This window comes from Melanotaenia boesemani, chromosome 19 (assembly GCF_017639745.1).
Source record: "Melanotaenia boesemani isolate fMelBoe1 chromosome 19, fMelBoe1.pri, whole genome shotgun sequence".
Lineage (NCBI taxonomy): Eukaryota > Metazoa > Chordata > Actinopteri > Atheriniformes > Melanotaeniidae > Melanotaenia > Melanotaenia boesemani.
This window is the reverse complement of record NC_055700.1, coordinates 20,471,451-20,495,341: the sequence shown is the minus strand read 5'-3', so window position 1 is coordinate 20,495,341 and position 23,891 is coordinate 20,471,451. Positions and strand designations below refer to the sequence as shown.

Genomic DNA, 23,891 nt, shown 5'->3' with positions numbered 1-23,891 from the left:
GACCACAGCTCCCTCCCTGAACAAAGTCCAGTAACCATAATGGTGGCAGACATCCAACCAAGACTCGCAGGCATCAATAACTGGACAGCACCTGTCCCAGACATGATCCACACCTACTGGTTAAAGATGATAACTTCACTCCATGAGCGCATAATGGCACAAATAAACCAACTACTGAAGGATGGGTCCCACCCTGAATGGGTGAAGCACTGAGTGAATGTCTCAGGCAATGGAACCTGGAGTGGAATGAAATGGAGGAACCATCATGGGAGGACAAGCCTCTGCATGGGATGTACAACCGACAGATAGCTGAAGTTGCGGATATGAACAAGTCCTACCAATGGTTAGAGAGGGCTGGACTAAAGGACAGCACAGAGACGCTAATCATGGCAGCACAGGAGCAAGTCTTGAGTACCAGAGTAACCGAGGCCCAGATCTACCACAACAGGCAGGAATCCAGGTGCAGGCTGTGCAGGTTGTGCAGGCAGGCAAATAATACATGGAATGCCATAACCAAGTAACCGGCATAGTGTACAGAAACATCTGTGCAGAATATGGACTGGAGACCCTTAGGTCACAATGGGAAACACCTCTCAAGGTGGTTAAAGATAAGAGAGCTAAGATCCTGTGCAACATTCAGATACAGACCGACAAAATGGTGGTGGATAACCAACCTCACATTGTGATCATAGATAAGCAGCTAAGGAAAGCCATAGTGATCGATGTAGCCTCCCCAACGATGGAAATGTCAGGAAAAAGGAACACAAGAAACTGAAGGAATACCAAGGACTCAAGGAAGAGCTGGAGAAAGCCTGGAAGGTGGAGGCAACAGTAGTACCTGTGGTCACTCCAAACTGGAGAAGTGATTCCTGAACTAAATCCAATTCAAGATCAGTTGTGATGTTTCAAGTTTGCCAACAAGCATTTTATTTTGCAGGAGGGTCTGCTGAAACCCTTAGCATTTTTTTTCTCCAGTGGGCTGTGAGATGAGAGAAATAGCTTAAATACTTAGCAGGGTGTTACACACAACAAGGTGCAGGGGATGCCCACTGAAAACAAAAGCCCCCCCCCCCCCAAAAAAAAACAGCCTGATACTGCATAGGAACCTAACCAGTGTTACAGGACATGATGTAAAAATGTGAAAAATATTTTTACCTGTAACACTCACTATCTCCACTAGAGTGCAACAAAGAGCTTTGTTGTGAATGCATTGATCTGCTGCATTAATGAAGGCCTATATTCTATTTGTTTCACTTATCTGATGTTTCATTCTAAAGGACACCTATTTACGCAAGCCTAATCGCACCAGGACATTTTCTTTCACGTGCATCCTTCACTCTTTGTGCTTGTGTGTGTGTTCACCCCTAAAGGACATCTATTTGCACAGCCCAACAGTTTGGTGGGAGGATATCATCGGTCTGGAGGATGCCAAGTGATTAGTCAAAGAGGTCGTCGTTTATCCCATTACGGTGTGGCTGCCACATGAGTGCGATGGTATTTCAGCGTCAGTCCTCCATCTTCGATTCTGAATACATCTCCTTTAAAGGGCTTTAAGAGAAGGAGGCCAGCAGGGTCAGGCCAGTCTATTAGACTGACATTAAATCTATATCTGGGATCCTATGGCAACACAAATATACAGATGGATAGACAGACAGGGACGTATAAGGAATGCCATGTAGAATTTATTATACACAGCCCCATTCACCCAATTTAGCCTCTATAGATAACAGCTACACACATACACAGATAGAAAACATGCTTTTATCATCATCATCCAGACCTTTCTCATGGATATGATGACAACAAATCAGGTTGTCTGCATTCTTGTGACATTTCCAGACAAAGATGAGGACCGATGTTTCCATCTTTGTGTATATATTCTGATGGCTTGCTTTATTGAATAACATTGTCCTACCACCATTCCACAACCCCCCTAACTTTTGTCTCCATTATAATTCATTCTCTGGGGTATAAGGTCAACTGGATGATTAGACTCAGCCCATTTGCCATCTGAAATTCAGACTAATTGCTGCTATGTGGTATTTGTAGCACTGACTCAGCTTTTCACGAGGCTGAATGGTTTTCTTTGCACACAGCTCAGCTTGCGATTGGCCAGCTTAACAGTTGTTTTAGAAAGCAAATATATTCAACTTTAATGTGATTTACTGAAGGCTTTATTTGTATTTCATGCGCCTCTCTTATAAAACAGCCCAATCTGCTGATTCAACTTTTTGTTCTCCTTCGTTCCAGCATTCTTTGCTGTTTGCAGTCATTTTACCTGGAAGCACTTGCTGCTCTAAGGTTTTGTTTGAGCTGGAGTCAGAGATGAGCGAGTAAAACTAGCCACCAGGTGCAGTAAATGCTGCTGCTGAGTTTAGAAGAACAGCGCTGCCTTGCCAAATTAGTAAAAAGTGATTTAACAGAAGACTAATGTCTTTAGGTAGTATGAGAGGAATCAGAAAATTTTAGTTCAGATTAGATCTAGTGTCTGTACTTGCTGAATCCAACCTGCTTCAGTAACATCTTAACTTACCATACACACACATACTGTACAACAATTTCCACTCATGACAGCATCTTTGTGAGTCTATTAAATTGATAGGAACCCAATTTCTTTTAATCCCTGTTACATATCACATATTTTTCTAAAAAAAATCCACTCTATCTGAAATATGTATTTTATTTAAAACTTCCTGTAGTTTTACTGACAAACTCCAACACTTCAGCCTTACTGTGATTCTCTTCCACAGAAAACACTGACCTGCCAGCCACTGTGGCTGTAACAACAGCGATTACACACACCAAGCTGTCAGCCCCAAACCTGATGGACAAATTTACAGCCTGAGAGAGAGAGAGTACAAATCTATCTGAGGTTCATACATAAAGATTTTAAACTATCAACTCTGAATAATAACTTCTTACTGCCATTATTGTCATCTTCTGCACTTACACTTAGTTGGGGAAAAAAGTTGTACAATAAATCAATTTTAAGATTTTATTCCTAAGCTTTGTTTATTTGCTCCATATTATTGCCAGTAGAAGCATTGTAGGTTTTAATAGCTTTCAAACAGACTGCTGTGACATGCAGAAAGGAAGTAATAGTACACAAAGCACAGCTATGCTAAAACAACTTTTAACCTCATAAATATTAATCCCCTGAACCCATGCCACTGTTTTATAAACCTGAACAAATTTTCATGACCTTAAAAAAAAAGAAATAACATTAAAAATCTGCATTTATAATGTTTTTTTGTGTTTAATTAAATAAAAATGGAATAATACATTTTATTGCGACAAGCTTTCTTCCATAGTGACAACTTTTCTTGTCACTACGCTGCAATAAAGACAAGTTTGCTTTATTCAAGGTTTCACTATACATGGATGGAACTGTAGCAGGTTGTTGATAATTGTAGCTTATAGCAGATTCTGCAGGATGTGTTCAATGGCATCTGGAAAACTGTCACATGTCAGATGAGGGGGTGGGTCTATTTTATTTTCATCACCTTGTCTGTATTTACCTGAAAGATGACAGCAGAAAAGATTAGATATCATTAGTCAAAAAAAAGCATAAGTACTTGTTTTGACAAATTCCAAAGGGGGATAATATAACGCTAGGATACTGCGAAGATATAAAAGTAGAAGAGGAAGATGGAGGATGAAGGAGGGTGTTGGGTAGTGATTATAGTGAGGAGCTCTTACTTATCATCAATCCTCCACCTTCTATAAATAAGCAAACAGAAAGATGAAGTTAACTCACCAGTTCTGACCAGAATACCCAACATTCCTGCGTTCTGAGCCCCACCAACATCATCTCTGGCATCCTGTAGAATGAACCAGTGATCAATGTTTACTTCTATTTTGGGTGGAGTGAACAGAAGGAGCTGATTAATGCTTTTAAAAATCAGTAGAAGTTGTAGGCTTTTCAACAAAATGTCAGTGACATTGGCTTGAAACCTCTCTGAGTACAGGAAAAGAGCCACTCTGTTGTGTACGAGTACAGAAACATAATGAAAAGGAATTTGCTGCTCAGACACAGCTTTATATTTACTCACATCTCCAATCATCACAGCTTCACTGGGACTACATCCTAAATCAGACAGGGCCTATTTGAAGCAGACAACCATCAGAAAAAGAGGAGAAGCTGCATTTAGAGGTTAATCGGTAGCTTCAAAAACAAGTGTACTAATTTAGATTAATACAAAAAGAAACATTAAAAGTACAGTAAAAGTAATGTTTATTTAAAAAAGAAAAAAAGACCTGTGTAAAAAATGTCTTTTCTGGCTTTCCCACAACAGTAGCTGTACAGTCTGTGGCGTACTCCAGTCCTGTCACAAAGGGCCCAGGACCGAGGGCCAAGCCATCCTTCCGTTTGTAGTAGCGAGCCTTATGAATGGCGATGAGGGGAGCTCCATCCAGAATCATTCTAGGGAGAATTACAGATAAAGAAATTAAGTAGAAATTAATCAATAAATCAAAGTTGAGATGTTAGTTTTACAAAAAAAATCTAAATTTTGCAAAAGGGAAATTTCATGGCAAATTAATCCTGGAAATTTAAAATGATCAAGCTGAAAATCTGATGTAAATAAAATAAAATTATCAGGCAAAAATATACAAATATGAAGATAATCTAAGATTTTCCCACCTAAAAGCCTTGTTGAGCGCTTGGTAGTTGAAATGATCAGGAGCAAGTCCAACGACGACAGCGTTTGGCTCTGATGTGTCGATACCTGCAGATGGAAGGACATCACGTCTAAGTTTTACTCATATTATCATTTTAAGCCAGTTACTGGTTAATTATCACAGAATGCTGCTCTGCTGGTTTTTATCTGCTGTGGGACAGAAAACATGACCAATTTGAATTCTTGTCATTTCAGCATTTAAAAGTTGCTTCTCAGAAACTAAATGCTTACTTGACTTTATAAGAATAATAAAATCAATAACTAAATCAACAGCAAAAAAAGACATGTAGCCAGGTCTTCTTCGTTCTGTCTCACAAAAACATGAAGTTAGTACCACTGAAGTCTTCCAGGGCGCTGTCCTCCACCAGCAGCAGAGGTCTGTGTTGGTTCTGCTCCAAAAGGCTCCTCGCTGCACTCAGAGATGTGAAAATCTCTTTTTCCTGAAGAACAAAGCATTACAAACAAAGTTAAGAAATGCAGAGCTGCAGAATCATGTCAAGTCAGTCAGAGAAGGTGATTTATCTGCATCTTTATTTGCAACTTTTGAAAGTTCAGACAGACATTTCCTTATAAAGCTCATTTTAAATTGATTTAACAAGACAAAAAGACCTGGAGGTCAAAGTTGAGGCGTTGCAGTCGTTCCAGTAAGTTCCTTTTACTCTCTTTGGTTGTGTTGGTCACAAACTTGACAGCTACAGATGCCTGTCGTAACCTGATGGCACCAGAACACACAAGCATACATCCTGCAATTAAAAGCACATTTGCATTTTATATTAATCTGCTTAATAGCTAATGTAATATCAATAGAACATTTTTTAAAATAATGATAAAACTACATACACTTTGGTTCAAGGCCACAAATGTAAATTGGTGATTTTAAACCCCAGTCTTAAAGAAACAGTTTCTACCTGTTGAGGGCGTCCTGCGCCCCTGGCACTGCTGTGTCCTCTATATGTAGAGTTCCGCTCAGGTCAATGAGCACAGCCTTCAGAGCCCGTCTGCCCGCCATGCTGGAGGCCTGCAGAGGCGACACTAACAAAAGCTGCAGCTTTATCCATTTATTTATTATTCTCTGTGCAATTACAATCTGGTCCATAAAATATCAGAAAGCTGTAAAAAGAAATTTTCCATCATAATATCCTAGAATTCAAAGTCTTAAAACCAATTTGTAACCTAAACAAATTCACAAGTCCTCGCAAGATGACTGATGATTACAGCTCTAAATACTTAACTTCATCAATGGAGTTTTTTTTGTTCTTCATTTTAGATTACAGATAATGGCAGATTAGACTTTGACATGCTGATTTCCAAACAGTTAAAAGCGACCTGGGTCTGCTACAAACAGCTTTACTCAGTTTTAAAAAAGCTTATTTTTCCATAATAATTTATTACATCAGAGATAATATGCTCATAATCATAATTCACATCGGTAATGTCAGAATTTATCAGATTACTGTGTTGATCAAACCTACATCAGGACAGACTGAGAGGCTTACTGGCATAGTCACATGTGTGGGTTTCTGCCTAGAATACAGATTTGGGGATTTTAACTTATTGGTTATTGATTTTCAGACCATGATCCCCTATTATTTAGATATGCTTGGATTTCTGTCATGTAGTTATCAATGTGAGGGTACAATTAATACTCTTAATACCCACTCAGGACAGCACACGCACAGTCTGTGGATTATGGACAGTATCTTTTATTTGTGTTTATCTCTGAATAAATTAAAGCAAAAAACTGAAATGTCAGGAAATGCCAAACTAATAAGCTTACATTGTTTGTGGTGAAGGGGCAGTAAATGGATATTTAACTGTGACTTTACAAGCTTCACAGTTCTCTAACTAACAAATGTTTTTGTATCACTCTTTTGGCAAGTTAAAAATAAAGTTGTGACACTTGTTAATAAGCCCTGTAGATGTATTTATTCAGGATATTTGACGGTTTTTAATGGAGGGAGCAAACAGTCACAAACCCCACAAAGGAGGGTTTATTTACACACACACACACACACACACACACACACACATATATAGTAATTTTTGTCACTTTTTTTCTTTAGAAGTGTTGCTGTTAATAAAATGGTTTATGAGAAATTGGTTATTTTATTAATCGAGTTGTTATTTATTTGTCACAATAAAACTTTTCTATAACATTTTTGTTGGTCCTTCTGTTCTTATTCAAACGTGCAAACTACTTTCTTGCAGCTAAGGCAATGTATATATGTTTTGCTGTCAAAAACATCCATCTAATATTTCTCTTTGAACAAATTAACCCACATAATTATTTCCTCTAGATAAATGTAGGATTTATGAGACATAAAACTGAACTCTATATTGTTACTGGCTAAACTGGAAAGGCTGCACAATTTATCACTATAATCAACTGTAATTATGTAATAATCATTCATTCCAGCTTGTGTTTCTCACGTGTGCTACAGATTCATAGAAAACAGCCGTGTTTACTAACGTTAGTCACAGGATGCTCTATTATAAATGACTGGAGCTTTTGAGATTTGAATGCTAGCAGCTAAAATTAATGTCACGTAGCTGGTCGTTTTTATCTAACACTTCTTCTGATTTTACTACTTTAACACAAAATACTTTTCTTTGAAATTACAAAGACTTAGCTAATACAACGACCTGAACACTTAGAAAGTCAATGCTAACCTTTCACAGCTTTCTGCCGCTCTTCCTGTTAACGTTTCTTCTTCGCCGGTAAAAAGAGGTTTGGTCACTCGAGCTCGCTGCTGCCCCCTGCAGCTCAACCTTTACATACCGTTAGGGTAAAATTTGTCCCATTTTAGCAGCAGTAAAACTACCCGAAACAGCATTCTTTTAGTCTGAAATGTTATTACTTATTCTTAAATACGCCAAAGTACTAAATATATATATATATATATATATTCCATTTTTATTAAAGTGCAATAAACACATGCACACTAAATCTGTTTTGGGTCAAATTTGACCCACGTAAATTTGGATAGATTTAAGATCACCACCATTGGCCAGATTTCAAGGAATCTTGAACCTGTGAAACCATGCAAATGGTGTTTGCTTATATTTTCTATGGGTCAGTGGTGACAGAGTTTAAAGGGAAATCCTGACTCTATCACAAGAGCAGTCTCTTTCCAACAGTTCTTGCAGAGACACACATCTGCTGATCTTTGAAGGCTTGTGGGAGAACCTTGAAACTATCAAATAGTAAAACAACACTGGAGACATTATTTTTGATGTCCATAAGAAACAGAAGTCAAACAGATATCAGAGGGTGTCTTGATACAGACACAAGATCTGTAACTGGAATGTTAAAAAAAAAAAAAAAAGTAAGTATTTACCTTTTAATCAGTTTTGATTGGATGAGAGGTGGTGGTGTGGGGTTCATAACATTATAAAGGTACCTCAGTTGGCATTTTAGTAAATGATATCAAGGAAACAAGGTTTAATGCATAGCAAGTCCTTGATCTGATCTTCCATGATGTGGGGGCTGATACTGACTTGCAGTAGACTGTTTCAGAAGAAGATGCACATTCCAGTATTCATTCATTTATTTTCTATACCACTTATTTCCATTCCAAGCTAGAGCCTGCCCCAGCACTTAGCAGACGAGAAGCAGGGTCCTGAACAGGTCACCAGTCCATTGCAGGGCCACACTCACTTCTAAGGGAGAACTTAGAGTGGCCATTAAAGCTAACATGCATGTCTTGGAGGAGTACCCATGCATACTCAGGGAGAACATGCAAACTCCACACAGAAAGGTCACTGTTCAAACCCCTCACCAGCAGAAGCACGGACCACTGACCCTTTGACCCACTTTGAGGCCACAGCACTAACCAGCGACTGTAATAATGCGTTAACTTCCAAGAGCTTGAAAGTGTTTCTTCTGCTTAGACTTTCTAAACAAATATAAAGTTCAAAATCATGTCTAAATGGTCGGTATTAGAACATTTTTGTTCATGTTTGAAACTGACCTGAACCACACCGTGAAGCTGGGAATGTATGAAGGTATATATATGTAAGGGTTAAATAAGGTCTGATCATTTCTGAATCATGCACTTACTTTACCTGCTTCGTATATATATATATATATATATATATATATATATATATATACATATTTTATAGTTATAGGTCAGAATCAGTTAAGAGGGTTACCCTTAACGGCTTAATCACTCAATGGAATAATAAAAAACATATGTGACCCATCACACTAACAACTAGCAGATGTATCGTATTAGTTGGACTTTTAGATTTAATATGGAGGGCGGTATTATCAGAGCCATAAAAACCTTCTCTCTGCATGATGCCAGACAGCACACATCAAATCCTCTTTTCATGTTACTTCCACGTAATGAATAACAGTTGTTTTTCAGTGCTTAGAGTTTCCACAAATATTGTTTGTATGATGCTGTATGATATTTATGGAAAACATGATGTTGAGGATGAAATCTCTTATATGAACTTTCTTTGATGATATGGTATATTAATCACTTTAATAAGAGAATGTTTTGCTTCTGAGTTAAGTTCTGTTTCTTTTTTTTTACTTTTCTTCTTTTAACTGCTCATTGCTTATCTATTTTTCTTCAGTAAATTATAACATTATAGTTTTAAACCAGGACACATTTATTCATTCAAATGCAAATTTATATTTTCATTGTACTTCATTTATCTATTATTTGTCTAAAGTTATTTAAATTGGGTCTGGGATCATCCCCACAAACACACACCATCTGCCAGTGTTTTTCTTTACTTTTTATATTACTTTCTTTGAATTTATAATGATGTTAATAATAATAATAATAATATTAAGAACTATTCTTCTGTTTATGTTTATAGAAATCTTAAGTTCCAGTTATTTGCAAATCACACTGATACATCTCAAAATAGCTACAGCAGGTAAATTGACTTTTAAAAATAAACCTTTTAAAATAAAATCTTTTATGAAGGTTAAACTACACTCACGAGATGTAAAAAACGAAAAATTACTCCTTTTGATTTATAATACAGAACTTAGCGATCCCAACACATACATGCATATACAATCAGCTGTGATCCCCTACAGGTTTTCTGTGAGCTCTGAGCTAAACCCAGACTAATCACATATCAAACTGGCTTTGATGTGCAAATCTCCCTGATAAACATATGCTTCTAATTCCACTAGACACCCCTGCCCCTCCTTCTCCCACCAGCTCCTGTGCATATGGTCAAAATAAATGTGAATAAACATGGTTGTGGAGCAGTGCAGGAGGACATAGTGAAAATTCCAACATACAGAGATTATTCATGAAGTTGTGCAGGAAAAACCTATTTAAAAATGTTACTTTAAGATGTACATTAAAATATGAGCTTGTTTAAGTGTAAGAAATAGCTTAACATATCCATTGCACATTAAAGAAGTCAGCTGAACCAAATAAAATACTAAGCTTCATTCTCTCATTTATCATTTTGTGGTATTTGCTCAATCCCAAACATATTCTATCTTTAATGTGTGAAACAGCTAAATACCATGCTATAAGCTACAGCAGCTGGCTTAGTCACTAAATGTGTCAGGAGAATCATCCTTGCCAGACTGAATAACCTACACTTAGTTTCTCAGTACAAGTAGATGAAGGCAGCTTTTAAGGAAAAACTAAAAAAGCTTGTGCATGTTTCATCTTCTGTATACCTGTTGTCACATAAGTCCATGAAGGATGACACAATAAAAAAGAAACATGATGTATTTAATTTAAAACAATCTCAATGTTTGTGGTATTGAGAACGTGTCAATATGTAAACAGTACACTGGTTTGAGTTTCCTTTGGCAATATTGCTTACAATTTACATTTTTCTCAGGGATGGATAAATATAACATTTTTCATGTCTAAATGACTGGCCTAGGATTGCTTTATACAGTCACCAATATGTTGACAAAGGCCAAAAAGAGAAAACAGCAATGGCATTAGACATTAAACCCTTGGCATATTTGTAAAAGTGTAAAAAAAAACTACTTTTCTCTCTTTATCTGTAGTAACATGTCACAGAAGTGTACAGCTTACAGTTTAACTGTAAGGATTAAAATTATTTATGAAATCCAAACACTGACTTTAAGCACCTTTTCACTACAGAGTTAAACCTTTCACAAAACATATGGCACAGATCTTTACATTATTATAACAGATTCTTGTCAACAAATTGTAAAGAACATGATAAACACGATTTGTGCTGTACAGACAATGTAGATGATCATCACCCAGTTGTGACTTCCATCAAATTAAATGCTTTTAGTCTTTTTTGTGCTTGTGAGCAGGAGGTTGTTCCGTGGCATGCTTCTAGTCCCTTGTCTCAGTGCACCGCCAACCAGTCATCAACCAAACAGCAGCAACAGGACGATGCAGGCAGAGTTCACCATTATCAAAGGCACTAAAAACAACAAAACAAAACAACAACAAAAAAAATGTAAACAAGCTGATGCCATCTGTAGCTTCACCTGCACAATCTTCCACCTTCACATATCAAGCTCCAGAACCTTTTGGGAGCAGACATAAATGTTTGCATCACAGAGGATACAACTTTTAAATATGCAAGACATTTAGTTGACTAAATCTGCTTTCTCCGGAGAAATAAGAAGGCTGTGAACCTCTCATGATGGTCCGAACTGAACGGATGAGATTCAGTATCTGAGCTTTGATTCCCGGGTCGTCCCCAAAACCTCCAACTCCCTGTTCCACACCCCAGCCAACTGGAAAGAAACAGAGGACACCAGCAGAGAAGAAAGACAACAAGAAGAGACATGAAAAGAAAAAAAGAGGAAACGATGAAGTGTTGAAAATAAATTAGCGCGGCTAATGAGTAATTACTAGAGCCCGTTTTCTCTAAATGTCACCAGCAGCCTATTCAATTTAGCAATAGACTCTGTAATGAGCAGCTAGCTGATGGTAGTATGCTAACTACTTCACCGAAATAGAAAATGTACGTGCTGCGGAATACTTACTCTTGCTGAGAAACCTCTCCTCGTGTAACACAGCAATTGCATTAGTGCACAGAATAGCGGTTTGGATAAGAGTATACAGAGTAAACGCCATGTTGGCAACTAGTACTTCTTCTCTCCCTCCTCCTTGTCGTCGTGTACCACTCCTAGAAGCGCAGCTGCCGCAAACACGCTACGAAGGTCGTGCAAACGATTATTGGTGAAAGAAACAAGGCAACTTGTTCCCTTATTCAGTATTTCACTGTGTTAGAATGGAGGCGTTTATGAATCCAAACATTGTGATTATATTTAATTAAAAACAGTCTTTATCTTTACTTGATGTGAGCTGGGTCACATAAACACTGTGAATTCATTAGTGGACTTGTGCTAGGAACCAATAACACCTTCATGAGGTAGAACTGATGATTGTAGCTTTGAGATAGCGCCTTCATAATTTGAATTTAAAGGCATATTTTTTAATCTGACAAACTGAATGAGCAGACTCATCACCGCAATGCCAATATCTAGTTGAGTGTACACAAATCTTTAAATTGCACACATAATGACAATCTGTATCTTAGCCAGGATGTTAAAGAATTTCAAATACACAAACACTAACAATCCCTAGTAAAGAAGCACTTCTTTTTTTGTATAGACTTTTAATTTTCACATAAATAGTTGAGAAACTACAAGAACATTTTGAAATACTTCTGAGTTAACAGTTTATAATTGTGACATTTTATCATATGACAAGATATTCCATTCATTCTATAAACAAAGTGAGTGGGTTGTCATTTATACTCTTTGACTAACACTTAACTGCATCATCATCATCATCATGTTTCTTTCTTTTAACATTATGGTAAATAGTATTCTCACAATCAGGGCGTCAGGGTTTAATACTCAAATAAATAAACAAACACATATACAGAGAATCCTTAAGGTTCAGCATTCTTATGTATGACTTTATATACAACCAGACGAGTTTATTTACATAGATACACAATACTGAAAATGCAAACTTTTGCTCCCCACTGGCTGCACACTTCTTTAATCACCATCTATCAGCTGATGGCAGCAACATCACCTTAACACTAGGTCAATACTGAGGGTGCTATGACTGGGGAAAAATGGTTGGAGAATAAAAATGATCATTTGTGTGCCTTTTAGCAAAAGACCAGCTGCTCTGGTTGATATTGTACAAGGTCAAACATTAAGGTAACACCAAATATAACTTTGGGGTGAAATTCCCTGTATAAATAAAATGTTAACAGATGTAACAGATTGTGTTTTGACAATGCTATAACATCTGCTATAAACAAAGTACTTTAACTTTGAATACATTTAGAAATCATGGATACTGTACACTGTTCTGCCAGTGTAAAAATCACCATTTTAATACTGTTCTCTATGCACCATTAGGTTTACAACACTAATCATAAATACTGCCTGTGTTGTGTTAATTTTTCTTCCTTAGAGTGTTATTTTTTCTATTTTCATGCTATGCACATATAACAGTCAGAGCTTCTTTGTACCAAGCCATGTTGATAATTGGAGGTGATGATTTCTGTAAACAGAGAAGGGTCACAGCTCCGTATGATGAGGAGTCCCTGTGTGGTGATACAACTGCAACACCGATCAGATGCAGCAACAGTAGTCAGAACCATTGATAATGATGTCCAGCCTTCCTGTACGTGTGACTTCTTGGCTGATCTCTGATGTCTTGGTCTTTAAAAAGTTCACCAAGGATAATTTGGACCTTGCTTGCTTCAGTCTTGGTTGGATAAAGCTTAGATTCTGACAACAGAGCAATAATGAAACACCAGGAATTGCTGCATTTCTCCTGATGTCACACGTTTGTGTCAGCTGCTTTGATGACTATCAGTTTGGAAAAGAAATTTCAACCAAGAAAAATAAATCCTTCAGAAATATTTTACCCCTACACTGGTATCAGTATGACGTGGTCCAAATGAGTCGTCAGCAAATGGAGTGTGTGCAGGGCTATTAACAGAGGTGACGGTCAAGAAGCAGCCAAACAAGCACTGTCCTCGGAAAATGCAAGAAATGTATATGTATATAACAGTTTAAAATTCCTTCATGTTTTGATCTTTTTTTTTTGTTTTGTTTTGTGTCACTTCTGTAAAAGAATGTATGATTTGTTCAAAAAATCCAAGCGGCTTCCTTTTCTTGATTTTGTCAACTTATCCTGGGAAGAAAAAAAAAACTGAATATTAGCTTCATATTTTGTTTTTTACACACTGATTAGTTAAAATATTAATGAGGTTCTGCAGGCTCAAACACCGAGAAACACACCATCAAAGCTAAATTTAACACAGATTAACTCACCTATACATAACGAGTAACTGAGTTTCTCTATTTACTCACATTATCCAGCAAATATCTTAAAGAAAACAATACATATGAGCTGCAAATAATCTATGTTTTCTTCTATTTAAATAAATAAAATTTCTTAATTAAATTAATTAGAATCACCTTTTGGCTACTTGCTGAGATGGGAGCTGATCTTTTCTTTTCTAATGATGTTCGCATAAGGAATCTGAAAAAAAAAAAAAAATGGAAACAACAGATTTAAAACACATAAACAATACAAATAGTCCATGTCAACAAAAACGTATGCCTGTAACAGATACTTTATTTTAAATTTGCTCATTTAGAAAGAAACAAGAAAAAATTGGACTTTTCAGAAGTACAAAGTATTTAAATCAGAAAGTCGGAATAAAATGTGGAAAGTTTTGAAATTAAGCAGCAACATGAATTAAACATTTTCCTAAGGTTCATTTGAATGTCTGCTTAAAATTAATGTGTCATTACTCTCAGACAGATCCATCTGCTGACTCTAGACACATTTATCAATTTCTATGTGCGTATGTGCACTTTGGTGCGCACTAACATGCTTACAAATGAGCTGGGAAGCTTAGTCAGTAGTCTGCATTTGTGGTTAGGCGAATGCTGTGTGTATTTTGGTGTATGTGCATGTTTTTCCACTGTGTTTATACGAGCGAATACAGTTGTTGCATGTGTCAGAAAACAAAGACAAACAGCGTCTGTCAGGCTGTCTGCCCGCTGCTCCAGTGATTGATGTGGATAGAAACACTCAGACGGCTGCAGAGGAACTCCTCATCCATGAAAGACAAACTATATGATTGGCTCTGTCTTTTTATGGACAGCTAAGTAACAACACTGGTGTCCGTTTGAGTTTTACTTGATATAATCACTTTATATAATCATCTACTTTCTGTTTTGGGTTTAATCTGTGGAATGTCTATAACCTAATGTAGCTGTATGATAATTAAGTCATTATTTTCACATAGTCTCATTTGTTTTTGTTTAATTTTCCCCATTTCAGCTATATTCTGTAGAGAATTGCTTCTTAATTAGCCTTAATAATATTCTTTCTCAAAACTTTAGAGGAATCGGTTTCAGATAGCAGCCTGGAAGGCTTCTTTTAAATGAATAAATCTATAAAAGAATGTTTTATTTGTCATTTGTAAGCATATTTTCCAGCAGTTTTCTGCATTTATTGTATCATTAGTATTCTTACCATCTGTAACTGCTGGACCATTTCCTCTCTGTAGGCGAGCTCTCGTTTCATTTGATCTTGAAAATTATCTGAAATTGGTTTAAAAACCCGGCATTAGCTGGAGCACAATTGTCTTATGAGTTACAGTTATAAAGACAGCTGATAAAAGAAAGGAGTTAAGTAAAACAGTAGAAGTGAAAGGTAGAAAGGTTCGTCTATAGAAAGATGAAAGAAAGAAACAAACAGCAGTGAAAGACTTTCAAGAAAACAAATGCAGCGTTTAAGCCCTTTGTTGAGAGAGAAAAAAAAAGACTTACGGAAGACAGGAAATGGTGATGTGCCCTTCAAAGCGTGAAACTCTTGCTCCAGCCTCCTCCTGAAGTCAATCTGCTCCAGTAGAACCTTTTGGAGCTCCTCTACAGAACAACACGAGTCAAGAGAAGAAGAGAAGTTAAAATATGAGGAGAATGGAAAGAAAAGGGATTGTCTTAAAAAGAAATCATGTATTTTGATGCATGCTACAGTCATTCAGTATGAATTACCACGGGGTACCAGCGTGCTGTTCCACCTGTATTACTCAAATAATCTTTACCTTTTTCCATGTTCTCCACATCCTTCTTTAGAGAAACAGGAGAGGCAGCACCTCTGCTCTGATCACCTAAAAACACAGTCAAAATACTTCCACGTTAAATCCAGCACCAAAGGCAGTTATCACTTCATGACAAAACCAGACAATATATATTGTGTGCAAAACATATTTGAGTAGACTCATAACTCTGGTGTAATTTCCTCTCAGTCTGTCTGTACGTCTGACCTTCTTTCACTACCTCCTCTTTGCCAGTTTAGCAAAGCCCTGTAATACACTCTTTGGCCTCTGGGTGTCAGTGTAAGTTAGTGCCAACTAGGTGCAGAGAATGGAGATCTGTTAAAGCACTCACTACTTGTCATATTCAGTCTCCTTTTGCTGTCAAATCAAAGTACAAAAACCGAAATAAATCAATATGGTAGCTTTTAAAACTGGAGTAAGAGCTGAGTGCTGAAAAGTCAAAGTTCAAATAACTGCTGAAAAGAAGCAACACAGGTGCTGACAACTGTTGCATCATCATGGCAACAAATTATATTTTAAGGGATGAATTGCTCTGTCCATCAGAGACTTTTATAATTAACATGAGCTTTAAACAGCTTTAAATGAAGGTTAAATATCAGCACTACATATAAATGATCCTCCATATAGTTTACATTTTAGCTGTGTACTTTTTTAAGCATTGTTGTTGCTGGAGGCTGAATCTACTCGTTGTTTTTGAACCTTCCTTTTGTTAAAACAAACATCTCAATTGCATGCTGTTCTACACTGTTATGCATTCATATATGTGTTTGCACTTTTGCCTGAATTGTGACAATGAAGCATTTATTGCCTTTAATGAAGCAATCCAGCACCCTCGATATGTATATTCTCCTCCAGTCATTTTGTGTCCTGGCTCCTTCAGCCTTCCTCATGCTTCTCTTGCTCATTTAGAGCAGCGAGAGCTCTCCTCTCTCTCCTTCTCTCCTCCTCTCCTTTCCTCTCCTCTCTCTGTCTCATTTGACAAGCAAATTTGCAGACAGTGCCCGAGGATAACAACCTCGTTTGACAGTCAATTAACCGTGAATAGTCAAAGCCAAGGCGGTTTGCATTACATAAATGGAAAATTAGATTATTTTTTCTCCCTAGAAACAGAGGGAGAGTTTAAAGACAGTGGAGGGGGGGCATTGGGACTCAGAGGAATCAGGCCTTCTAATCACGTAGAGCTTCCCACCGCCCAGGGAGACATTTGGCAATCAGGGGAAAGGTGGTCTCATTTAATTTGTTTCGTGTAATTTTTCGAAATACATTATACATTATGTGCAGGGATCATTACGGTGTCTGTGTGTGTAGGGACTGAGGGAATGGGGGGGGGTAGATATAAATGTTGGCACAGATGTCATAAAGCACTTTTAATGTCTTCCTGACAGATATAAAAAGGCAATAAGCTGTGATCTTTTTCAAACGGGAGAGGGTGTTTTTGAGCTGAAAAAGGGAAAAAAAGGCAATTATGTTGGCGGAGATATGGCTCTAGAATGGAGATTGCCGCCGCGCTGCTTATCTCTGAGCTGATGTTTTCTTGTTGAACTATAACGGCTCCCCTTAGAGTAACAGTCCTGGTGACAATGCTGCTAAAGCCAGCATCCGTAAGAGAAGCAGCTTTTCACTGTCGTTTCATATTTGTGTGTATTTATATGAATCCCTTAACTCCCCATTTGATGGTGATGGTGGGCTATGAGTCTGAGGAATCAGAAGCTTTCTCTTACTGTGTTGAGCATCCTGAGTGCCATTTATATAATAAGAAAAAAATGCCATAGTAATTTTACACATCAAGTCATAGTTTTAACATGTGAGAGTTTTAATCAGCACAATAAGCTTTATGAGTTCTTTTATTTCCTCTTGAAATATTATGTTTTTTTCTGCTGTTTAGTAATGATTGGAGATTTATGCTAAAATGTGAGAGTGAAATTAGAATAAAACCAAATGCTGAAATGAAATTAAACATGACAGTCCCAATTATCCTACTTTCAACAACAGTTAATCTTCTTTTCATTTGCCGTTTTCGATCTTTAAATGCTTTTGAATAAGTATTTGTACCTGAGCTCTCTCTCCAATAGTCTGGTGCTGATGTCTCACTCTCGGCCACAAAGAAGCTACCCTGCTCTTTGTTTTCATCTGGCAGAAAATAGACAAAAAGACAGAGAGAGAGGAAAAGAGATTCAGTAAGGGCCATTGGCTGAACTGGTTATCCAGATACTCGGAGATAATTAAGCGTATGCATGATGTGTGTCGTCTTTGTGTGTCTGCATTTGTGAGTATCGTCTGTATGTGTCTGTTTGCCAACACACGGCAAAAAAACACACAGAAGATATTTTCCTCAGCAAAAGGGTCAGATTGGGAGATGAGAGGAGCAAATGAAACGTCACAGGAATGCAAGCCTTGCAGGGACACTGGGACACTATAAAAACACTCACTCAGACAATAAATGAAACAAAGATGCTATAATACAACTGGCTCAGACATTTGATGAAACAGATAGTGTGTAACAGTTTGCTGAAATAGTGTATGTTGTTATTTGATGAAAACGATGCAAAAAAATCTCTGCAAACATTTAAAGACATCATAAAACAACTGCGGGTGTATTATGTGTCAAACAATCCATTCAAATAGCAAAACAAGCAGAGCATGCCAACTGAGTAAATGTTTATTCTTTAGCTTCATGCAAACAGTTATTACACAGTTTCAATATTGTTATTTGATTGCATTTGTAATGCCAGTCACTTGAAAATACTCTGCTAATTATTTTACTTTTTAAATAGTGCATTAGATATGAAAAACCAAAGAAGATTAAAATGTGTGAGCTCACCAGAAATGCTGGAATTCTCTTTGGTTGCATATGCAGGAAGTCCTTCATCTCTGTTTTTCTGAATCTGGGAAACACAAATTCAAGGTGAGTATTTCATTTCCATGTTAAAAAGTGTATTGTACAGCATAAAATGTACTACAAAGCAGATGTGATATGGTTTAGAACAGCATGGCTTTTCCTAACTTAAGGCCTTTAAGGTTTCTGCTTGAATAGTAATTAGTTATCTTATAAACAAGTTATAATTAAACAGGAGTCTATGTGTTGGGAATTTATATTTTTTTCCTAAAATCAGAGAGATATGCAATATTTGGAGTACATAATTCAACAGATAATTTCATTAGTTTAAAATGGTCCTCCTAACTCTCCTTCTGTTGCTCCCTCTACCTCTCACAGGTCTGGTTAATGCTGGGGTCAAAAGGTTAAAGATTAGAGTAGCCCTAACAGGCTTGGGTGACAGAGAGAGAACAAACACATTGTGGTCATTAAACACTCCACTTCTGGGCCTATTAGCAGAGATCAGAGTGGGGTGACTGTTTCTATTTCTACAGGGAGAAACCAGCCCATCAATCTGCTTATGCAGATCACAGCACTGCCTGACTGCAGCACCATTTAAATAATAATTAGCTAAAGTGGCCTGTGGGGATATTTACATTTTTGTAAGCTGTGTCTTCTCTGTGAGGCGGAGTAGAGCTGGAGAGAGGCAAGCTGGCATGAGGAGAGGCCGGTAGACTCGGGGACTCCTGCAGGATGGGATTTGAGGAGGATCGAGGGGAGGTGCTGGGATACATTGCACCACTCCCTCTATCCTGCCCCCTTTCCTCTCCAGCGCTGTCACTTGGAGCAGGGAGGTACAGGCTGGTTTGAGTCTGTGGTGGCCTGCTGGTGAAACTCCCCTCTTCATCATCCTCCTGCTTTGATGACTCTACATCCACTTCTCCCTCCTCCTCGCTCTCTGCTCCCTCTGCTTCTCCATCGCCTCCACTTTCACTTCCATAAGTGCAGCTGCTGGTGGGCGAAAGTCGCTGGTGTCGGTCTGACTCTGTGACCACAACCCCAAAGTCCTCATCTGTTGCTCCACTATTGCCGTGGAGCTTAGCAATGCTGTCAGCATCTTTAATGACTGGACGGAAGGCAGAGCCGTAGCTCGGCTTTCTTGTTTGGAGGGTTGGGTTGTCTAACAGTTTGAGCCATCCCTCTGATGTCAAAGGTCGAAGTTCAGGGGTAACTGTTGCGCACTCTTGGTCAAACAGACCAGATCTGGGTGTGGTGGTCGCACTGCTGGGGGCCATAGATGCACTGACACTATTTCCGTTGCCGTTTACAGCTCCAGATTCACTGTGGTCGGAGAGATCTAGAAAGGCCTGCCTGAGAGATGGGTTGTCTGTCAGTGAGGAGAGGGTGCTGGGCTGTGGCTGGAGGTAGGTTGGGACAGGAATTCCTCCTGCTGCTCTTGGTGGCCAAAACATGCAGAAGGGAGGATAAAAAGTGTCTTTACGGCCAGGCCACAACAGACCTGACAACCCTGCACCTTTCTGCCCAGCTGAAACATCACTGTCCTCTTTTTTCTGCTGGCAGAGACCAAATGCTGGAAAGGGATAAGGGGTAGGGAACAATGACGTAGGAGGGAACTTCTGCAACATGCCGAACCCTTTGCTTGGGACAGGGATGACAGGGTAGCTGCGTGGTGTCTTGCGGGGAGATAGACTGCCCCCATCCAAATCATCCTCATCTTCGAAGCGGGATCTTTTCTGAGCACCCAAGTCAGGCCCCATCATGTGTGGGACCACTGAACCTGGGAGAGCTTTCAATGAACCCATGGAAGAGCACTGGGCTGAAGAAGGTAGCGCTCTCTTTCGACTGCCTCCATTGAACATAGCTTTGACATCTTCCCATGCGTAGACTAACTCATCGGGTGGATGTTTGTCAGAAAGTTTGAGGTGTCGTCGCCAGGAGTTGAAGTTGGCAGCATCAGGCTGGGTGTACTTGGCGTCTGGTGTGCGGTGGGAATGGAAAATAAACTTATTTGGTGAAAAGTACATGTTGCACAAGGAGCACTTGATGCACTTGGCCCTGGAGCTGTTGTAACGTGCCGGTATGAAGTTACCACGACAACCCCAGGCGCATTCATGTGTTACGTCAAAGGCGAAATTGTCGGGCAGTTTTGGCGGTGCGTTTTCTCCCAAGAAGGATTTGCACAGGCGCTCAGCTTCACGCTTGGTGATCATGCCGCAGCGGCGTGATGAGATGGGCATGGCACCGGCCCTGCGGAGGATCTCCAACTGAACAGGAGTGCACTGGACACAGGTGATGCCCAGCGCCACACGCCGGTTATGAATCTCATTATAACTGTAGTTCTTCAGGAGTGTGTTGGAAATTTGTGCCAGACAAAGTCTCTCATTGTTATCAATAACTAGTGATACAATAGGAACGCCGTATAGGATGACCTGGCCAACCTGGTTAGGTTTGAGAGGTGAAGAAGAAGAAGAGGGGGAGGGGGAGGATAAGGAGGAAGATGAGGAGTGAAGATGGGTGGGTCTGGGCGGAGTGAGTGGCTCCTGTTGATAGGAGCCTGTTGAGCTTGTCATTATTATGTCATTAGGGCTTGAAAGATGAGTCTTGTCCATACTGAAAGCGAAGCTGGTTGTGGAACAACCTGTTAGAAAGGAAGCAGAAAAAAATTCCACGATTATTAATGTAAAAATCTATTATGTTTGAGGTCACAAACACCCCCTTTCTAACCAAAGAGAGTAAAATAATTTACATAGGTATTATTGGATAACTGTGGCAAGGCATTATGTGATATACAATTTAATTATAAAAAAACAAACAAACAAACAAACATACAAAAAAAGAAAAACAAAACAAAACAAACAAACAAAAAAAAAAAACAGACAAGTAGAGACAGGAAACGAAAAGCAGAGAAAAAAGTCTATTATTTTGTGTAGTATTATTCTTTAAATGCTTGACATTAAACATTCAATAAAAAACATATTCTTTCTTTCTCTGTTTTTTGAGATGAAAAAAAATCTAATCTGGAAAAAACTTGAACATCACAATTTCACTACAAAATCAAAAGGCTTATTCATCTGTTTAGATTTTATTTTTATTGTTTAAAAAACCTAAACTACAAAAACATTAATTGTCACCATAGGTTACTGAAATATGAATTTAATTTACTTATTCATAAAGAAAGATATTTGGTTGACAAGAAGCTAAATTATTTCAATATTTTTATCTTATTTCCTCTGCATTTTTAAAACCATTAAACAAGGAACATTAAATTAATCTAATAAAATATAATAATAATAATAATAATAATAATAATAATAATAATAATAATAATAATAATAATAATAATAATGATAATAACAGCACTTTATTTAATTTAAGCCACAGTGTTTTCAGTAGCTTATGGCAACAAGAAAGAAGATAAGAAAGGCACACTCTTCTAAAATCAGTGTAAAAGTTAAAGTAAAATCTAATCCAAAATCTCCACGTTACACGCATTTTAACCACAAATTAAATTTTATATGTTGCATTTAAGTAAAATTAATATGAGAAAAATTTTTTACAACTTAAGAGTGGTAACAAGAGCAAGTCCTACAACACAGAGGTACATTTTAAACCAACTTTGGCAACAATTACACAACAACTTTGTTTAAAAAGACGCAAATTAATCATTTCCAACAAGAAAGTTGGCTGTAGGTTTTTATGGGGATATCCTGGTGTCAATAGATTTTTCTTTTTCTGTTGAAGATCAAATTTTTTGTGAAAATAAAAAGTATATTGAAGGTATTAAAGCATAAAGTCAACAGAATTTAATTAAATATATATTTAAAGGGATGCACATTCAAATAGCAAAAAGTGTGTTCATCGTGTGGATCGGAGGGAAATCTACTTTACATTTAACCTTTTTTAAATATTGAGAGCACCGTTTCATGATTACAAGAAAAATCTGCTTTTTGGTGAATATTTAAGGCCTAAAGTACGTCTCATTTTAACTATCTAGAATGCCTCTGTGAAAGACCAAAAGTTGCAGGAACAACTCTGAAAACGAGAAATAATGCCTTTAAATTCTATTTAAACCGGTGACACGTTACCAATCATTTGCAAAGCCTGTTTTTATGTGAAACGTGAGTAAGTCAAGGCCTAATAACAAAGAAAATATCATTGGCGAATAAGCACCAGAGCCCAAAATTGGAATTTACAATTTTCATTTTTAATTACGTTTTCCTGAAAAAAATAAAAAAAAATAAAAAAAATCAACAAAACCTAAAAAACTAAAACAACAACAACAAAAAAAAACAACAATCAATCAAACAAACAAAAAATTAAAAAATAAGCGAACAAAATAAATGAAACAAAATAAACAACACGGGTAATTACAACAGCTGCAGAGTAATGATTTTAGTTGTGGCAAAGTATCAGACTGTCTGACAGTCCGGCGTCATGTTTAACATCTAACTTAGTTTACTTATAGGACAGAGGTCCAATACTACAAGTGGTGACAATAATAATAATAATAATAATAATCTATAATTCAGCATTTTTCCCAACAATGGCCAGAAAAGCGAAGAATCACATTTAGCGTTTTCAACTTCTTTAAATCATAGTTAGAACAATATTTTCTGATCGTGTGATCCTGTCATGCTACCGGACACTGCCGGTTCATTTTAACAAGATCTTTAGACAACTTCAGAATAGTGAAGCAAACACTTACCTCCAACTTTCGGGTATATTTCCGAAATACGCCAGAAACAGGCTTCCCCGTCACACAAATCGATTTATCCTACCCAGCTTAAAAACATTTTCTTATCCCTCAAGTAAACTCACTTAATTGTATCCAGGAAGCACGTGGAACCTGCAGCGGCTTTTTTCTTCAACTGTGGAGAGAGCCCGCTCGTGAGATGTGAGTAAACTGCGGCGCTCGCGCCGGCTTTATTCCCCTTTCAGAGACACCAAGCACCGTCCTAATCCGCTCCTCTCTCTCTCTCTCTCTCTCTCTCTCTCTCTCTCTCTCTCTCTTTCTCTCTCGTACACCTGCCTTGAGTTTGATTGGCGTGGAGCGCGAGCTCATCCCACCATCAACTAGACACGCGCGCACACACCCGAGTACATTTTCATGCGCGCACACTCCCTTCCTCCTCTCCCTGTGCTGCTCCGTCCCACTGAACTGCTATAATGACTAACTGTCGGTCAGATGCTTGAAAAGTCAAACTAAAAGCCACGGACAGGTTGAGAGGGGACACGAGAGAGCCCTGAGCCTGGTTCGCGCACGCACGCGCATTACCCCTGCA

General features: G+C 38.0%; 3 protein-coding genes across 6 annotated transcripts in view; all 3 read right to left on the bottom strand.

Moving 5' to 3' along the window:
* Window positions 1-3,338: 3,338 nt before the first annotated feature.
* On the bottom strand, window positions 3,339-7,408 carry hdhd2 (haloacid dehalogenase-like hydrolase domain containing 2). Of its 4 annotated transcripts, none has more exons than XM_041970954.1 (9): window positions 7,350-7,408; window positions 5,588-5,711; window positions 5,289-5,391; window positions 5,014-5,119; window positions 4,643-4,727; window positions 4,258-4,423; window positions 4,053-4,103; window positions 3,758-3,821; window positions 3,339-3,518 (listed from the first exon to the last, which is right to left on the bottom strand). In XM_041970954.1, exons 2-9 carry the CDS (start codon window positions 5,686-5,688, stop codon window positions 3,415-3,417), a joined length of 780 nt encoding a protein of 259 aa, XP_041826888.1. In that variant the 5' UTR covers window positions 5,689-5,711; window positions 7,350-7,408; the 3' UTR covers window positions 3,339-3,414. The 4 variants fall into 4 exon arrangements, with proteins under 4 accessions (XP_041826888.1, XP_041826889.1, XP_041826890.1 ...); XM_041970955.1 differs by having other exon boundaries at window positions 5,588-5,697; XM_041970956.1 differs by lacking the exon at window positions 7,350-7,408 and having other exon boundaries at window positions 5,289-5,422; window positions 5,588-7,343.
* A 2,975-nt stretch (window positions 7,409-10,383) lies between these two features.
* On the bottom strand, window positions 10,384-11,811 carry ier3ip1 (immediate early response 3 interacting protein 1). The gene is made up of 3 exons (XM_041970242.1): window positions 11,650-11,811; window positions 11,296-11,397; window positions 10,384-11,078 (listed from the first exon to the last, which is right to left on the bottom strand). The coding sequence occupies exons 1-3, from the start codon at window positions 11,738-11,740 to the stop codon at window positions 11,023-11,025; spliced, it is 249 nt and encodes an 82-aa protein (XP_041826176.1). The 5' UTR covers window positions 11,741-11,811; the 3' UTR covers window positions 10,384-11,022.
* Window positions 11,812-12,351: 540 nt separating this feature from the next.
* The window catches only part of skor2 (SKI family transcriptional corepressor 2), a 33,389-nt gene continuing 21,849 nt past the window's right edge, over window positions 12,352-23,891 (bottom strand). The window contains exons 2-9 of the mRNA XM_041970252.1: window positions 19,245-21,247; window positions 18,595-18,658; window positions 17,826-17,903; window positions 15,759-15,824; window positions 15,484-15,582; window positions 15,188-15,255; window positions 14,119-14,182; window positions 12,352-13,831 (exon numbers count right to left, since the gene is read on the bottom strand). Of these exons, the coding sequence (XP_041826186.1) occupies window positions 14,126-14,182; window positions 15,188-15,255; window positions 15,484-15,582; window positions 15,759-15,824; window positions 17,826-17,903; window positions 18,595-18,658; window positions 19,245-21,247 (2,435 nt within the window). The 3' untranslated portion in view covers window positions 12,352-13,831; window positions 14,119-14,125. The remainder of the gene's footprint in view (window positions 13,832-14,118; window positions 14,183-15,187; window positions 15,256-15,483; window positions 15,583-15,758; window positions 15,825-17,825; window positions 17,904-18,594; window positions 18,659-19,244; window positions 21,248-23,891) is intronic.

Excerpts from the sequence above, each read along its gene's own strand:
- hdhd2 (XM_041970953.1), bottom strand. The coding sequence starts at position 5,775 with ATGGACCAGATTGTAATTGCACAGAGAATAATAAATAAATGGATAAAG. Across the intron at positions 5,120-5,288 it reads GCCTCAACTTTGACCTCCAG|GAAAAAGAGATTTTCACATC; the intron begins GTCTTTTTGTCT and ends TTTGTTCTTCAG. Across the intron at positions 4,728-5,013 it reads CGCCCTGGAAGACTTCAGTG|GTATCGACACATCAGAGCCA; the intron begins GTACTAACTTCA and ends TTCCATCTGCAG.
- ier3ip1 (XM_041970242.1), bottom strand. The coding sequence starts at position 11,740 with ATGGCGTTTACTCTGTATACTCTTATCCAAACCGCTATTCTGTGCACT. Across the intron at positions 11,398-11,649 it reads GGAGAGGTTTCTCAGCAAGA|TTGGCTGGGGTGTGGAACAG; the intron begins GTAAGTATTCCG and ends GTTTCTTTCCAG. Across the intron at positions 11,079-11,295 it reads AGTTCGGACCATCATGAGAG|TGCCTTTGATAATGGTGAAC; the intron begins GTTCACAGCCTT and ends TGTTGTTTTTAG.